Here is a 17,678-nt window from a genome sequence, read left to right as displayed (position 1 = left end):
ACAGAAAAAAACACAGAGTGGTACAAGGATAAAGAGCACAACCAGCCCTTTCAGACCACCTTCTCCCCACCCCTCCCTGGGCTCAGAGCTCTAAGCCCAGTGTTTTTTTGTTCTTCCCCCACTGAACAGCTCAGGGAGGCAGGGAATAGGGGTTTCAGTCAGTCTATTCTTGATTTCTGCCATTTGCCTCTCCCTAGGGCAGGTGGGCTCCTTCCCAGCCCTCCCTGCTCCTCTGCAGGGTACCTCACCCTGCAGGGGCTGCTCTGACATGTGTTCATCCCAAAGGCTGCAGCTCCTCTCTGCCTCTCGTGTGGGTCTGCTCTGCGGCACGCAGGCTCTCCAGCACGGCCTGTGCCATGGCCGCCTCCTCACACAGTCTGTTGCCCATCCGGGCTCACTCACATAGAGCTACTGGTGGCTCTCAGTCCTGCCATGGCCCTGCATGGGTTGCAGGGCTACAGCTGCGTTCTCATCACGGCTTGCAGTGGAGTCTCTGGTCTGGTGCTCCTCCTTCCTTCCACCTTCTCTGACTGTGGGGTCTGCATGGTCATCTCCATCTTGTACCACTCCTCCACCTCCTCCCAAGCACTTCAAATTCCCATCTTTAAATAGTGATGGCAGAGGTGCCAGATTGGTCCAGCCGGGCTGGAAGTGGGTCTGAACCCAAGGGAAAGTCTGAGAATTCTTCACCAGGTCTGCACTGCAACCCCCTCCCCCTGTTAACAAGCAAAAGCGGCTCCTCACAAACCTGTGACAGGCTGACCTGACGCTGGGGAGATGAACTGCAGGCATTCAGAAAGAGGAATGAGGGGGCTGGGGGAAGCAGTGCTCAGAGGAGACAGTACCATTTCCTGCACTGTTTCTCCTCTGTTTCCCTCCCCATAGGCAGAATTATGAGTGGCTGAGGGAGCCTGGAGGAGGCCAAAAGGAGACATGATCACGTTCTACAGCTACCTGAAAGGAAGTTGTAGCAAAGTGAAGGTTGCTTTTCTCCCCAGTAACGAATGACAGGGCAAGAGTAAATGGCCTTGAGTTGTACAGGGGAGGTTTAGATTGGAGATCAGGAAGAACTTTTTCCCTGAGAGGGTTGTTAGGCATGCGCACAGGCTGCCCAGGGAGGTGGAGGAGTCCCTATCCCTGGAGATATTCAAAGATGCATAGCTGTGGCGCTGAGAGATATGGTTCAGTGGTGGGTTTGTCAAGGTGAGGTTAATGGTTGGACTTGATGTAAAAGGTCTTTTCCAACCAAAATGATATTATGACCATGTATGATGTGGAGCTTTATAGTGACATGTATTAAAAAAACCTTATACTAACTTATCACAATAGTATAAAGCTTATTTTTCAGACGGGACAAAATTCACACACAAGCTGTAAAAAGGTAGTGCTTATCCCCCTACACAATACCTCCGGGGTCCTCCAACTTCCTTGAAGGCAGAAACCGGTTTGGTGAGGGGCCAAGTGATATCTGAAGTCGCGCAAAGATCGGGGGGAGGGGGGGTGAGAAAGCCTCAGGACCTTGATCTCCCAGGGCCCCAAAGACCACCACCGACTATCACCGGGAGACATGACGCAAATGAAAGGAAGAAAAGACCTAATTTACATGCGAAATCGGGGACAGGTTGTGTCTTTGTCTAGGCGGATAATGTCATCATATGATTTTGTAACTTTGTAACAAATATAAGTCAAGCAAGTCACGTATGCTGCGAAATACTCAGCAGCAGCCAAGCTGAACGTGCCTCGAGTTGTCTGCTTGAAGAACACAAGCGTTGGTCCCTGCCGTCCGGCAACAACAGCAAACCTCCTTCGACTTTTCGCTACCGCTGTGCCAGGGTCCCGCCCTCCCCTCCTCAGCGCCAGGGCTCCGCCTCTCCCTCCCCCGCAGCCCCGGGGCCCGCCCTCAGCCCCGGGGCCCCGCCTTCCCGCCGCCGCCCGCCGGGAGAGGGCGCGGCGCGTGCGCCAGGGCTCGCCGCCTCCCGGGAGCGGGCGCGCGGAGGGGGCGAGGCGGAAGTGCGGGCGGGCGTCGGGCGCTCCCCACCCCGGGTCTCGCTGCGGCACTAAAGATGGCGGCGAAAACACAGGGCGGTATCCGGCTCAGCGCGGTGAGTGGCGCGGATCCCCGCGGGGCGCGGCCTCTCTTGTCCCTCGGCGGACCGCGGGGGTCGGCGCGGTCCGGCAGCCGCGGGGGACGAGGGTGCTTGTGCGTGGCCCGCGGCGGCCGAGGGGCAGGCAGCGGGCTGGGCGGGAGGGAGCTGCCGCGCCGCTGCGGCCGCCGCTCGGGCTGCTCCTTGTTTTTCCCCAGTGAACGCGGGAGGCGGACTCTGCCCGGGCTAGAGGCGACGGCCCGCCCTCTCCGAGGGTAAAAAGTTGTCGGCCAAGTGCCGGGAAGGGCGGGCTCTGGACCCCTTCTCCTAAAATAAACCAGCCCTCCTTAGGCTTGTCTCTCCTCGTGCGTGTGTCCCCGACGGTGCCCTCCCGCCGCCCCTGGCGCGCTGCGCTTCGGTCACTTCACTGAGAAGAAAAGCGGCGGGTCGCAGCAGTCACCGGCCGCGCTGGGGGATCCCCGGCGGCGGCGAGTGGGGAGTGGGCGGCGGCGGCAGCCAGCGGAGGCTGCGGCCGGGATGCGCTGGGCTCTCCGACATCCGTCGCGGTACAAAAGCAGCTAGATTAACTCAGGCTGTGCGGGAGGGGAACTTAAAGTCTGTGGGTGGGTTGGTTGGTTGGTTATCGAGGCGGGGGAGGGGATTTCACAGTCTGTTGTGGTGACCTGTAACTGGAAGCTTGTAGCTCAAAAATCTTAGCTGCTTTCTGCAGGAGGCCTATTTACACCTTAACAAGGGCGATAAATGTGCAGGCAGTTAAAGATACTACTGTGTCGTACTTCTCAGTCACAGTATTTATTGCTGTCCTTTTGTGGCAGCTGGTCGTTTCCTTATTTCTGCTGACACAAATGAAGTTAAGGCTACCTTTCCTGTTGTTTTGTATGTCATTAATAAAACAGCATGATTTTTTTTTGCCTTTTTGACTTCAGCTGTCTGTGCCTATTAGTTGCATCTATAGTTGCAAACACCTGGTTCATAACTTTACTTATAGCGGAAAGAAGCCAAATAATTACAGTAACGTCAAACGTCTGAGTGAAAAGTATTTATTAGTATATCCTCACCACTGCTTAAATTACCTTAAAATATAAATTGCCATGCTGTAGAGTTTATCTGTAAATGTCATCTACTTGAAGTTCAGGGATTACACTTTCTATTTCAGGTCTTTAATTCTTCTAAGTGTTTGAAATCCACAGTTTGTCTAATACATTTTCAGTTTAACCCCAGCCAGCAACTGCACACCACACAGCTGCTTGCTCACTCCCCCTGCTTCCAGTGGGATAGGGAGGAGCATCAATAGAAAAAAAACCCACAACAGCTCCTGGGTTAAGCTAAGGACAATTTAATAGGTGAAGCAAAAGCCATGCATACAAGCAAAGTGAAAGAAAACAAGGAATTAATTCACTACTTCCCGTGGGCAGGCAGGTGTTCAGTCGTGCCTGGGACAGCAGGGCTCAATTACCTTCATTGGTGACTTGGGAAGACAAATGCCGTCACTCCAAATGTGTCTCCTTTTTTTCTTGTCCCTCAGCTTTACATGCTGAGTGTGATATTACGTGGTTAGGAATATCCTTTGGGTCATTTAGGGTCAGCTGTCCTGGCTGTGCAGCCTTCCAGCTTTCCACTCACTGGTAAGGTGGTGTGGGAGGCAGAAAAGGCCTTGACTCTGTGTAAGCACTGATCGGTAACTAAAAATCCCTGTACTATCAACACTTTTCAGCAAAAATCCAAAACATGGCCTCATACTTGATGCTATGTAGAAAATTAACTCTACTCCAGCCAAATCATTTAGATAACACACAAAAAAAAAAAAAAGTGGGAGGCCTCCCTTTGTTTTTAATGTATTATTAGTCATCTTGAGGGGGAAAAAGTACATCAACGTTAATAATCAACCTTTGCAAAAAACCTTTCATATTACAAGTTGGACTGCAGCATTTAAAATTGTTCTTGAGGCGAAATCACTTTGGCAAGCTGAACTCTAACAGGTACATGTGAGAAATCTAAGCTGAAATTGGTGGAATTGGTTTTGTTTGTCAGTATCCATAACTTAAAAATTGCACTCAGTCTGTTTCCAGTGAAAGCTGTGATTTTTGTAGGTTTTCGATGAAGAAATGAAGCAACTGTTAATACTTTTTTATCAGCTTGTGTCTTACAGTGTAGAAGGCTCTATTTTCCAGAGAACAACGGAGAGCTGATGGTTACAGCCTCTTCCATCAGCAGCTGTTCTTTGGAAATATGTTGGGTTTCACCTAAATATCTTCCTTAGTTTCAAGAAGCATGTATATACAACACAGGCAGTGTGAGCAGGCCTTAGTAACTCATTCCCATCCTGGCATTTGTCTTCTCCGGTTGCTCTACTAAAATTTTTGCCCAGTTGCATGATGACACAGATCAGGGAAGTGATCCAGGTTAAAAATAAGACTTTTTGAAAGGATTGTTAATTTGGATCATCTCCCCGATGTGGTTCATTACAGTCGTATAAGTGGGCTGACGTAACTGGGAGGGAGAGGAAAATGACAGTGGGCTTTTTCCGCAAGAAGTTGTGAAATAGTTTTGTAAGATAAGACAGATGGTTCAGTGGTAATTTGGTTAGTGCATGTTGTGTGATCTGCAAGGGATGGAAGAGTTCCCGTTTTCTTGGGAAACCGAAATTCCCAAAGCTGTCTGCCATTTTTTGGGAGATAGGCTGCCTTACTCTTCAATATTTGCTGGTCATCATTGTCGGAAAAGCTCCCCTTTGTGCAGTTGACTTCTTTATGATATGCATTATATATGTGAGTTGAAGGAGGGGAAGGTTTAGTTGTATCTCCAAAACGAATTTGGCTGCACTTGGTCTCAGGAGGAAAAAAAAAAAACGCTCTAACTGAAACCCACTTAGTAACAAACTGTATTGTACAAAGCAATGAGATTGTCTCAGCTAGAGTCATGCTAACATAGCCGAGAGCATTCACCAGGGATCTAACTCTTTCTTACTATACTTACTGAGCTTCAATTATTCATGAGCTAATTAAAATGATGATTTGGTGAAATGAAGTGTATAAGAGGAGAAAATGGGCTTAAATATTTCCCGATGACCTGATCATGAAATGATGAGTTGTTGCTGACAGCTTGTGACCTTAAACCGCTGTTGTCTATTTTTTAGTCTGGTTTTGTTTTGTGCCCTTGTTTTGATGCCTTTCGTGAGCAAACGGGTGCTGCCTGCTCTGAGGCAGACTTTCGTGTGAACTACTACCCTGTGGGTACTTGCATGCCTTTTGCTGGAAACGTTAGAGCCAAGAACAAATTTGCTAATTTCCTATGTTCTAGCCTGTATCTTGTCATTTCGTATATCTGTTCAAAACTCCACCATTTGGAAGAGCAATCCGGAGAAGATCAGCATAATTCGGCTGTTTGTTGAGAGAAGATGCTGTTCGTTTAAGATGCTGTTCTTTTCATAGTTAATCACTAGTACGAAGGAGTGGATGAGGAATGGAGAAGGTTCACAACTCTGAGTTCAACCCTCAACCAAAAGTACAGCTAGGTGTTTTTGCCAGATCCATATTGCTGAGATTCCAATGCCAGCAGTAACTCCTGAGATCCCAGTCTACCTTGTGTATGATTGGAGTTTTTTACTGGCTAGCAGCAGAGAAATAGTTTAGCTGTGAGTTGAGCGGATGCTGATTGCTTGAATATGCATTTGCAGGGAGGAAGTGTGTTAAATGTTTATATTTTCACAAGATGAGATTTCTGGCGGGGAAGAAACCTCCCAATTGTTTCTTGTGTATTTTGAACATGAGGCTTAGCAAGCAAAGGAACAAATGCTGACAGCACCATGGAAGGCTGAAGTGATGAGAATAATACAGAGCTCTTAAGAGCCACTGAGTTGCTTGTACAGCAGAGAGAGAAATCAAAAGATCTTTTTAACTATGTGTCGTGAAATATGTGAGGTTTCCGTTATTAAACTTGGTGTCATTTTCTTTTTGGATTCTAATTACTTTTAAGTATCTGCTAGGAATTTGAAAGAGGCACAGTGACATAGCCTGACTCAGTTTACCAGATTTTATAAAGCTGGAATTTTAAAGCACAGATGGCAATAAAGAACCTGGTGTCTATTCATAATTGTACTCTGCTACGATGGAGAAAGGCAGGGATTAAGCTGCACTCTGACAGTGTGTCCTGTGCTCTTATGACCTTAGAATCAAGGTGAGGTTTTGTAGCAATTTTATGTTGATCAGAACTAGGGCTGCTGCTGCCACCTTGCTCCCACTCTGGTACCTGGCTCATGGCTCAATAACTTACGTAGAGCATTATTCCTTTTTGCTGATAAATGAACTTGGAGACTTGAAGTGGTTGCTTGCATTATTTAGGCTTTACTAACTATAAGAAAGTGCTTGTCACTGCAGCAGTTCTGTAGAATTTACGAGGTAGGGATACGTACATGCTATTTAATTTTTTTGTGTGATTTTATATATATACTAATGTGGCCTGTATTATGTTTTTTATGTAATTTCACCGTACAAGGACTATTTCCACCATTCTGTGTTAATAAATGTAACTTTTTATGTAATCAGCATAACTATGCTGGTGAAGCTTAAGCTTATATATGTGCCGTGGGTTTGTGGTAAAGGCCTTGTGAAAGTGGAATCACAGATATTCTCAGTGGTAATGCAAATGCAACTGTATCAGTTTCAGTAGTTACATTTCTCCAAGCATTGTATCAACAAATCCTTAAATTATATAGATATTTAGTTCTGTTTTTCCTAGTCTTTTGATCTAGGTCAATATACACAAAACCAGACTTTTCATAAATTGAGAGTACTTTTGCCACAGACACTTGTACCTATTTATGGGATATAGTTTACTTTATTTGCATATTATTATCTAATCCTGGTAGTTGCTACATTCTTCTGGTTGCATCCTCTCATAAGTGAGGATAAAATGTATGAGATCAAATTGCTAAAAGCACAAACTGTTAGCTGAGAGAATCCGATAGGTAGTTTTGATCAATGTGGGCAAAGGAGAAATTATATCAGCCAGTAAGCCACTGAGTATATGAGTTGCTGCTCACTTCTGAGATTAAGTTAAGTACTTGTGGTTTAAGATGTACTTTTTTAACATTTGAGAGTATGTGCTTCAGCTACTAAATTTGGACTAAAGCTTTGATGTCATCTGTAACCTCTGGCATTAATATATAGCAATAGTTGTGTATATTTTTTATAAAGATAGAGTTTGATAGGATGAAAACATAACCCGTGCTCAGAATATAGTAAGATATTGTGCTGAGTTATGTGTTACTCTTTTGTCTATAATAGCTGTATTAATGTTCCACTTTAAAAGATGTTAGTAGGCCAATATTTAAACATATAGCCTTTCAGTAGTGTTGTACAAAGTAGTTTCATTTAATGTTACATTATTTAACATACTGTTTTCTGTTTTGGTATTATTGAGGGTGCAAACTAATGCCATTATTTGTGATTTATTTCAGCTTTGTCCAAAGTTCTTGCACACCAACTCTACCAGTCACACCTGGCCTTTCAGTGCAATTGCAGAACTCATTGGTATGTGGATCAATAGTTTGCCTGATTGTAATACTTTTTCTTGTGGTAAAGCTTTTTTCCTTCAGATAGGGGAAATAACTGATCCTGTTGTTACCATTCAGAATCTTACAACATATTTTGTGGTAAATGACCTTATCCTATTCCTGCTTCCTGCTAACCAGGTTTAAAGTCCAGTAATGGCACGTATGTGTACTCTCACTCACGTATTGCTTGCACTTACCCATGTTTCTGAGTGTCTTGCCAAGACCTGGGATTCTTTCCAGTTGCAGTGTCCTGGGCTTTTTACCAGTCTCTGGCTCAGACCTTTGATCCCAACAGTTATGGGTTTCTTCTGGCTTATTGACTTGTCCACCTTGAAGTTTGCTAGCACAGCAAATGCATGCAGGCACACATTGAGAATTGAGTGCACACTCACATAAGAAATGGTTTAAAATGGCATTTAGTAAGAATGTGCAACAGTGGCACGGGATCCAACTGCACAAGCGTGCTGACCAGCAGCCAGCTTGCACACAATCATCCCCCACGCCCATTGTACCATTCTCCTGCCATCCACTTTGACCTTTACCTTTTCTTCAATACTTCCCCAAAACATCCAATAGTTATTTTTGCACGTTGTCACAGTACTCTTCAAACATCCTAATTTTCTTCTTTGGGGTTACCGGGATTCTAGCTGAACATCTTCAGGATTATACTTGAGTTGTTCCTTTTCATGGTCCATCCCTCAGTGTCCTAAGAGTTCTGTTTCACTTGTGGTAACAGTGCTGCAAGGTCTTTCAAGTCCTGTCAATAGAAACTTTAGTCTTAAGTGTTTCTGTGAAAGTCCTGACTTCTTAGATTTGAAAAACTTGTTCTACCAAAACACACTGTGACACTTAGCTCTGCTCATATGTAAGTGATGTGGTAGTAGACCAGCAACAATTTTTTCACTTCAATCTCTTGCACCTGTGGAGTCAAAATTTGAGATTTCACAGAACTATGTGGGATGCAGGGAGTTGGACTTCGGGGTTTTTTTCCTTGCTTTTTAGTTTTGGGGGTTTTTTTTGGCTTTTTTTAAGATTCTCTGATTATCTGAAGTTGTGGTACCATTTCAAGTCTGATTTCCCAATTCAAAAGCCTGCCGGCCAGCAGCAAATGAAATGTTGCAGACATTTATATTAGTGATGTGCCATAGTCTGCATTGTGATCAATAACCCAGCCTCAAGAGATGTTTGTGTGCCTGGGAGAAAGTACATATTGCAAAAGTGGCTTGAGAGCCAAGAAACGAAAGTAGAAACTTGTCTTAGTTTCACTTTCGGTCCTCCCATTTTGCCTGTGTATTTCTGTCTTCTGTAATAGCTGAAAAAGTGTGTGTTGTTTTCAGGCAAGACTTAACAGGTTTTGATGCAGGTGTTTCATCATAACATTTTGATTTAGGGGACTTGGATTTTAGCTTAACATTTACTTTATTAAAAAGCTAGAGCTTTTTGCTTCTGTGTGAGCACTGACTAAAATTCAGTGACTTAGCTGGCAAATTTATGTCCGTGCCAGCACAAAACTTCTGCGACTATATCACATACCTGGCTGCAGAGCTGGAAAATGACCACAATTTTAGAGCTCAATTAGTTTGGCACGTGACTCTTCAGAGTCATAGGCCTATGATTAGGGAACCATCTTAAGCTGCTGTAGTCACCAAATAAACACAAGTGCAAGCATAGCACTGTGACAGAGTTAGAGACAGCTATTCCATGTAGCTATTTGGCACTGCTGCAAGGCTAAGAGTCAGAAGATTGATTACACGTGTATTCCTGCTAGATAAGGCTCTGTTGTATGCTACATATGGATTTAAATGACTTCGGAAGAGTTACTCTGACATCTTCACTGGAACAGTTAAAGTGTGAACATATTTTATTTTCTGCATTTTAGTGTCCCACCCTTGTTTGCTTTCTTGTTCTTCAGATAATGCATATGATCCGGATGTGAGTGCTAAACAGATATGGATAGACAAAACGGTGATAAATGACAACATATGCTTGACGTTCACTGATAATGGAAATGGTATGAACTCAGAGAAGCTTCACAAAATGCTAAGGTGCATAATCTCTTTTGCATTTTTTTTATGTAAAAATTACAGCTTCTAGTCGTGTTACTGCTCAGGTTATTCTTTTTTTCCCATATATCAACAAATTTTGTCATAAACTTAACATTTCTGAAGGTGAACAATTAGCCAAGTGAGACTCTAGAACAGGTAAATGCTATTAAAACTTTCCCACAACTTTGTCAGTGTATTTTTATCTCATAATTTTCTTTTGTCCTTCTGAAAATATTGGAAATAGAAAGTGGTATGGAAAACTGAAGGAAATTATAATTGATGTGGTTTGCCTTTTTAAGTGTTCTATATGGTTTGAAATGATCTTTCTGCAACTTTTGTTTCTACAGTTGACAAAGACATTGCTGTACAATTGGACTTTTGAGTGTGAAAGATTGCTCTGCCTGTAAATCTCTGGGTTTAAACACGAGCAAGTGTGAATTCAAACCAATATTTTTTCTTTTCCTGTTAGATACCTTAATTAGTGGCTTGCTTGCTAAATTCTACTCTCAAATACGATTGCTTGTTTTACTTTCAATATAATGTGTAGTTACAACGGAAACTTTGTAGACCACATGTTTTCAAGTGAGTGGAGAGGAAAAAGGAAGATTTAGGGGGGCTTTTTTGAGTATCTATTGTGAAGCCACAGAATAACTAGTAGAATGCCATAAGAATGCTTACTGCATAATTCCAGGCAGATAGTATTTCTTTTTTGTACTTAAAAGATGAACATAAATTTCTCTGAATTCTTTCAGTGGGGTTTTAGCAGTGTTATAGGAGTAACTCTCAGGATTTACTTAACTGTACATTCTTTAATTGTACCATTTGTACCCGGTCTCTAAAATGAGAGATTAACTCTTTATGTTTCAGCCTAACTTGGTAAGTCTTGCATGCTAGAAAAACCCAAAACTTGAGTTTTCAGGTTTTATAGGGCTTTTTACACTCTTCTGATATTTTCATATGTTTCAGCTTTGGCTTCAGTGAGAAATCTGTGATGAATGGCCGTGTTCCAGTGGGACTGTATGGAAATGGATTCAAATCAGGATCCATGCGCCTGGGAAAAGATGCAATAGTCTTCACCAAGAACGGAGAAACCATGAGTGTGGGCATGTTATCTCAGACTTTCCTTGAAGTCACAAAAGCAGAGCATGTCATGGTTCCTATAGTGACGTTCAACAACCAACATATCCTTTCAGCAATTTCTGAATGAAAAGCTGTGGGTACTTGCAAGATTTGGATGGCAATGTCAGTAAAGGAAATCTCCTTGCCTGGTCTTAGCAGTACCCTAAATAAATTGTAAGGTGCAAGGAAGACTGTAATTTTTTAAAGCCTTTACATTTGTAAGAACTCTGAGATGTGGAATGAGAACCTGTGGGATGAGCACAGGATACCGTTGCAAAAGTTTCCTCAGCTTCTGAAAGCTTATTTCATTCAAAGTTACTCTCCTTAACATAGTGCTTACGACAGATAAGTGATCCAGCAGAATACAAAAACAGCCTGAAGGCCATCTTAACACATTCTTTATTTTCTACTGAGGAGAAATTACTGGCAGAGCTAGATGCTATAATGGGGAGAAAAGGAACAAGAATTATAATCTGGAATCTTAGAAGGTAAGATGAAGTCCAGTCTCTTGCATCTCTCATTTAGTTTGTGTTATCTTTCAGTGTATGTGAATATAGGAGGGTATTTTTTTGTGTGTGGAATGATTCCAAAAGACTGTGGGTAGTTAGCTGTACCTGACAAGCTAGGCTCAGACTTGCATGATTGAAGGTCAGTATTGTTGCATGAGAAGTGTTGCTAATATCTCAAGTAACAAAGCAGAAGGAAGGAGAATGTAAAGGACTTCATACTGTTGCTTTTGCCAAAAGGAAAATTGAGATAGATAAGTTATACATATATAACATCTGTTATTTCAGATCTATGAAATTACATATGCAAACATTCAAACATAAAATGTTTGTATGTACAGGCAAGTGTTCACTGCCTTTTCAAGCATGTAGTCAAAGGTATCCTTCTAGAGGAATCTAGACCTTTCTAAACTTCTTAACTGTTTATCATAAAATAAATAGAATTCTGTGTACTTATTTTATTTATCTACTTTGTGAGATATTTATCACCTTTGTGAGATTGTTCAGGGCAGTACGGATTTCCAGCCTTTTCTGGCTCTGACTTGTGGCAGATGGGGTGTCAACACTTCCTAACTTTCCCTTTCCTTCACGTCTTTGTTGCTGCCTTGTTATCAGGGAACCTGCCCGATGTGCTGTCCAGAAAAGCCTTAGAGCGCCTTTAACTGTAATGGCACTGATTGGTTGGGAAGATGAAGTCTTGTATTATATTCTTAAGTGTTTAGTTTACTCTAGTTTTAAATACCTGAAATGACAAAGTATCCACAAGAAGCAATTTTGAATTGTTTCAGTCCTATGGATTTGGAAAGGAACTAGTTTGCTGCTTAGTTTCTTCTGTTATTGGTCATCAGAATAAAGGGCGGAGGGAAGAGGACAAGAAACCACACCTGGATTACTATAGGTTAAATATTACAGGACAAAAATTATCTCAGTTGTAGCAGATGAAAAGCTTGGGTTTTTTTTGATTGATTTGGTCAATCCAGAATGTAAAGCTGGTACTGACAACGCTTCTTTTTGAAGTGTCACCTGGTGTGAATTAAGTTAGAATTTATGAACGTCTCGCTTGCTGTCTCTTCTCTTGTATTCCTTGAATATCAGAAAGGAACTGGTGAACTTTTTTAACGTGAATTTTAGCAAGTCTGTGAGGAAGACCACCGTGGCTTAAAGGAAATCCCTTTCTTTTGCATTTTTGTGACACATGCTGCACTGGATCCACCACAACAGCTTGTCTTGTTTTGGCTTTTTTCCCCCAAGTAATTAGTTTATTTTTTTTAAATATTATTTCTTAGAGATAAAAATGAAAAAACAGAGTTTGACTTTGACAAGGATAAATATGACATCAGAATTCCAGAAGACTTGGATGAAACAGGGAAAAGAGGATATAAAAAACAAGAAAGGCTGGACCAGATTGTTCCAGAAAGTGACTACTCACTACGAGTATGTATAACATATTAAAAAAGTTGTTTAATTTTGGAAGCTGGAGGGTGTGTGCTTTTGTTTTGGTGTAATGTGGTATACTACAGAAGTGTTGATTGGGGGGGGGGGGGGGCGGGACAAATGCCAGAATGAAAATTTTTGGGCCGTATCACAGAATCATATCAACATTAATTTTGAAAATTGAAGGTAGAATAAATTTGTGAACTTGTGTAAACATTTGCTGTTGATTTAGAAGAAAATTACAGGGTTTTGTGTAGTCTTTTACTACATTTAACAAAACATACCGATCATTACTCACTAAGACCAGGAAAGAAATGCAATCAGTAGATTCGGAAATCAAATGTTTCTGTGTATATGTGGTCACCAGCAGACTAAACATTCCATTATAATGCAAGAATATGTGTATGTGTGCTCTGTCCATGAGGATCTTTCAAAACAGTTAGGTTTTGTTTGGCAAAGTGTCTTTCTAGGTTTCAAAAGGACTTAAAGGAACTGAGAAGGAGCTTCATTATTTGAATACGTGCATACATACAGGAACAAGGCTTTTCTGTAGGGTAACTGGTTTGACCATTGTCTCCACTATTGATTCATAAGCTTTGAGGCTTCTTTTTGTAAGGAAGTGCATCTGGAATTACTAGGTGTTCTGGGCACTTCTTAAGAGATAATATTCAGAAGTATTGTTCCCGTTAAACTAAAACCTTCAATTCTTCTAAAATTCGCTGAATAGTTACATCCATTTCAATTATAGAGGTTGTAAATGTAATGGGAAATGAAATGCAAATTAAAATTCATAGATCTACATGTTTATAAAAAGACAACGTAGCTATTATCAAGCTACGATAACAGGCAGTCATTTGGAACAAAGTTATCACACTTGCCTTTGATCAAAATTATCAAATTATACTATAAACTTCTAGTAGAATTTTTAGACTCTCAATAGGGGATAATAAAAGAGGATTGTGTGTTGGAGACCTCTATTAGTGATAAAACTGTATTTTCAGACACCTAATTAACTTGTCATATTCATAAAAGTTAGACTTCAATTGCTGTTCATTCAATTTGTGATACATGCCAAAGGATATAGGCCAGTGGCATTCTGGGGTGCATCAAGAAGAGTGTGACCAGCAGGTCGAGGGAGGTTCTTCTCCCTCACTATTCTGCCCTGGTGAGGCCTCATCTGGAGTACTGTGTCCAGTTCTGGGCTCCTCAGCTCAAGAGAGACGGGAAATTGCTGGAGAGAGTCCAGCACAGGGCCACCAAGATGATCAGGGGAATGGAGCATCTTCCTTATGAGTTAAGGCTGTGGGAACTGGGGCTGTTTAGTCTAGAGAAGAGGAGATTGAGAGGGGATGTCATTAATATTTACAAATATCTAAATGGTGGAAGTCAAGAGGTTGGGACATCTCTTTTTTCTGTGGTATTTACTGACAGGACAAGGGGTAATGGGATGAAGCTGGAACACAAAAAGTACCACTTAAACATAAGAAAAAACTATTTTCTTGTTCAGGTGAGGGAGCCCTGGCACAGGCTGCCCAGGGAGAGTGTGGAGTCTCCTTCTCTGGAGGTCTTCAAAATCTGCCTGGATAACGTTCCTGTGTGATCTGATGTAGGTGAACCTGCTTCAGCAGGGGAGTTGGACTAGATGAGCTGTAAAGGTTCCTTCTAACCCCTAACATTCTATGATTCTATGAAATGTATACTTATTATGCAGACTTGCATTTCATAGTTTTACAGGTTCAAGTTGGAAAAAACCCATGTTTCATAAAATTTAATTAAAACATGAGTTTGTCTTAATAAACGTGTGCTGTAAAATATTCATATCTTGAACTTTTGGAGTTTTTTAATAACAGGAGTTACTGTATATTTTGTAGGCTTATTGCAGCATTTTGTATCTGAAGCCAACAATGCAGATCATTCTGCGAGGACAAAAAGTGAAAACGCAACTGGTTTCCAAAAGCCTTGCCTTCATTGAACGTGATATATATAGGCCAAAATTTCTGAACGTATCCTTTTCTAGTGTTGACATCATTGCACACTGAGTTTAGTGACGTGACTTCTAATGTAGCTGTGTGGATTCTGCTGGGTGTGTTGTGGTTACACAATTGGTTTGGTTTGGGCTTGTGTTTTTTTTCTTTTGGTAAAGGAGTACTGAAGGAATTAATATAAAAAAAGAAAGTTCCGGGACACAGTTTGGAATGAACACTTAGAGTAACTGTGCTTTTCTATTACATGAGATTAACCAGATTTTTCCTTAATATCTGGTAAAAGGCTAAAACAGTAAGAATTACTTTTGGATTTAACTGTAGAAACAAAGATCATTATGGAATAATGATGTACCATAAAAACAGACTCATCAAAGCTTACGAAAGAGTTGGCTGTCAGTTAAAGGTAAGAAGTTAAAGCTCAAAAAGTATTTTAACATCTTTAGAAATAATTTTCACTCAAACCTCAATCCTAACAAATAAAACTGATGGACAGTAATATATTGATGCATCCTTTATAGAATCACTTTTTTTAGTTTGTGCAGCAGTTAAAAATGGAATTAAATTGTATGCAGTTTTTTTAATGTTTGTTTTTGAAACTAACCTTGATATGCAAAATACTGACCTGAGCATATCTTTCAGGACAAAAAGAGGGGTGTAACGACAGGTTTTTTTAAAATGAAAAATGTTGTGTTGAGAGTTTCTTTTTTGAGAGGAGTCATATGCCAGAAAATTGTTTTTAACTAGTGTATGTAGTTTATAATTATCTCTGACAAACTTGCAAGGTTTTTTCACCAGTGGCCAAGGGCTCTCAGAGCCTCCTTCTAACACTTTCACAACCCCCTGTGGAGCTAATGGTTCAGTTGTGGGTTTTCCTGATAGATCTTCATTTCTTACAGGCAAACAATATGGGTGTTGGTGTAGTTGGGATTATTGAATGCAACTTCCTGAAACCAACTCATAACAAACAAGATTTTGACTACACAAATGAATACAGGTAAATGGATATTTTTATGTAGACTTTCTATTGAATACTGTGGTTCACCACGAAACATTTTGACAGTAAAGGCTTCTTTTCTAAGAGGTAAGAATAAAAGCTTATGTTCCATCATTAAACTGCATGACTGTTCTGAACATTAGAGGTGGGATGTTTACCTCCACACTGATCATACTGCATTCATTAGGCAGCTAGGGAAGTCTAGAGTATCACACACATGATTTTTGAGTGAGTGCCCTAAAAGTGGTTGGTTGCAACTTTGACCCTCACTGACTGTAAAACGAGCACAGACTATCTTGCTGAGATGTGGGTATTTGTATGGCACATGACTACAATTCTGATGCATGAATCCCACACTCTTAACTACTGTTTTCGTAATAGCTTGTGTTAGATTTTTTTTTTTCCTAAAAAGCTTTGTTGCATATTTTCCATCTCTTATTTTCAGTTTGTTTTCTAAGAGTGGACATGAATGTCCTCGAATTGTCTGCTACCTGATAGAGCATTTAAAATACCTGACATCTGAAGGCAGCACTGATTTGGGACATTGCTTTGTTTCAGCTTTTATTTCTAACTCTGATTGCCACTTTTTCACCTATCTGCATTTGTCCCATCAGTCAGTTTCTAGTGTGATATTTCCTATAGTTAAACTGTGAACCAGCTTAGGAATCTAATCTGACTTAGAGTTTTCAGAAGTGGTAATTGTTGGTGAATTTCCTGTGGTCAGGTGAATTTTGCAGTGGTCGCGTGAATTTCCTAGTCTGTTTACACTGCTGAGCTCTGAATTGGTAGTGCTGGCATTGTGGCAGAAGTCACGTGAGGGAGGAAAGTCTGGAGAGGATGAGTTACCTAAGCAGGGTGCCTGCCCAGGCTGAGGGATGCAACTGCTGCTCTCCTCTTTACAGGTTCAACTAGTATCAAAGCTGAGCACGTGTCTCAGGGGCAGGCACACAGAGGACACTGACCTGGCTGGGTACACAGACTGCCATGGACAAGATGCACCTGCATACAGGAGTCACACAAAACAAACAGCCAAGTTCCCTTCCTCTTCTTCAGCTGATAGAGACAGAAGCTCACTAGTGGAGGCACACACATGACACTAGATTCAGAAGCACATATACATTTGTGGATCCCTTGAGTACCAACAAGGCCTCTCTGCCCTCCTGCTACTCCACCTGGGTCCCAGACCCTCTTAACTTGCTTTGCAGGTCCCCTATGCACTGGATAGTGCAGTTTGATGTTCACTACCAAATGTGTATGCTCACACACTCCTAGAACAGATACTCCGTATATGCAAGTCTCCCTGAGCATGCCAGCAAGAACCCCCGTCTGCCCAATACGGCTTCCCAGACCTGTGGCCTCCTATTCACTGCTGAGTCTACTCTGGAGTTCACTGTCAAATACACAGTCCATGCGCACCAGGACACTGGAACTGGGAAACATGCAGACACTGGTCTCCCTACCAGCAGACAGCACCAGGCATATGGGCTGTGACCCACAGTCCTGCTCCAGCTGCCAGCACTGAGTCCATCACTCACGCTGGTTCACCCTGGTAGTTGTTGGTTTTTGGTAGACACACCATTCCTGCCTTAGTGGGTGGTAGCTGAGACCCCTGCTTGCTCCAGTACCTGACACTACACACCTGTCTGACTCCAGGAGCTGGCACCAAATCCATTCATGCACAGCTCTCAGCAGTAGCTGGTACTTAGTCTTTGTCATATTCATATACATGGAATAGAGAATGAGATTATGCAGAGAGTTAAGAAAATGTTAAATAAGATACAAGAAGATAAGACAGACTGTGAACAGACACAGGGCTCAGCCAGACATCCATACTGACCAGACCTTTTTTATATAAAAACAGCTCCTTCTGTGCTCTTTTTCTGTCTACCCTCCTCTTTGTTTCTCCCTGCTTCCCCTTCCCCATGTACATTGCCTC

At 41.9% G+C, this 17,678-nt stretch overlaps 1 protein-coding gene across 2 annotated transcripts in view; it reads left to right on the top strand.

Annotated features, from left to right (window-relative positions):
* Positions 1-1,944: 1,944 nt before the first annotated feature.
* MORC3 (MORC family CW-type zinc finger 3) overlaps positions 1,945-17,678 on the top strand; it is a 29,503-nt gene continuing 13,769 nt past the window's right edge. Inside the window, exons 1-9 of one of the 2 annotated variants that reach the window (XM_062001180.1) lie at positions 1,945-2,102; positions 7,564-7,636; positions 9,572-9,704; positions 10,671-10,885; positions 11,164-11,311; positions 12,616-12,763; positions 14,635-14,766; positions 15,032-15,151; positions 15,645-15,742. In XM_062001180.1, coding sequence (XP_061857164.1) covers positions 2,064-2,102; positions 7,564-7,636; positions 9,572-9,704; positions 10,671-10,885; positions 11,164-11,311; positions 12,616-12,763; positions 14,635-14,766; positions 15,032-15,151; positions 15,645-15,742 — 1,106 coding nt within the window. In that variant the 5' untranslated portion in view covers positions 1,945-2,063. Of the gene's footprint in view, positions 2,103-7,563; positions 7,637-9,571; positions 9,705-10,670; positions 10,886-11,163; positions 11,312-12,615; positions 12,764-14,634; positions 14,767-15,031; positions 15,152-15,644; positions 15,743-17,678 lie in introns of those variants that run through there. The other variant, XM_062001191.1, reaches the window with a different exon arrangement.

This window comes from Colius striatus, chromosome 1 (assembly GCF_028858725.1).
Source record: "Colius striatus isolate bColStr4 chromosome 1, bColStr4.1.hap1, whole genome shotgun sequence".
Taxonomy (NCBI): domain Eukaryota; kingdom Metazoa; phylum Chordata; class Aves; order Coliiformes; family Coliidae; genus Colius; species Colius striatus.
The sequence above is the reverse complement of the archived record's forward strand: the minus strand, read 5'-3'. Positions and strand labels throughout refer to the sequence as shown.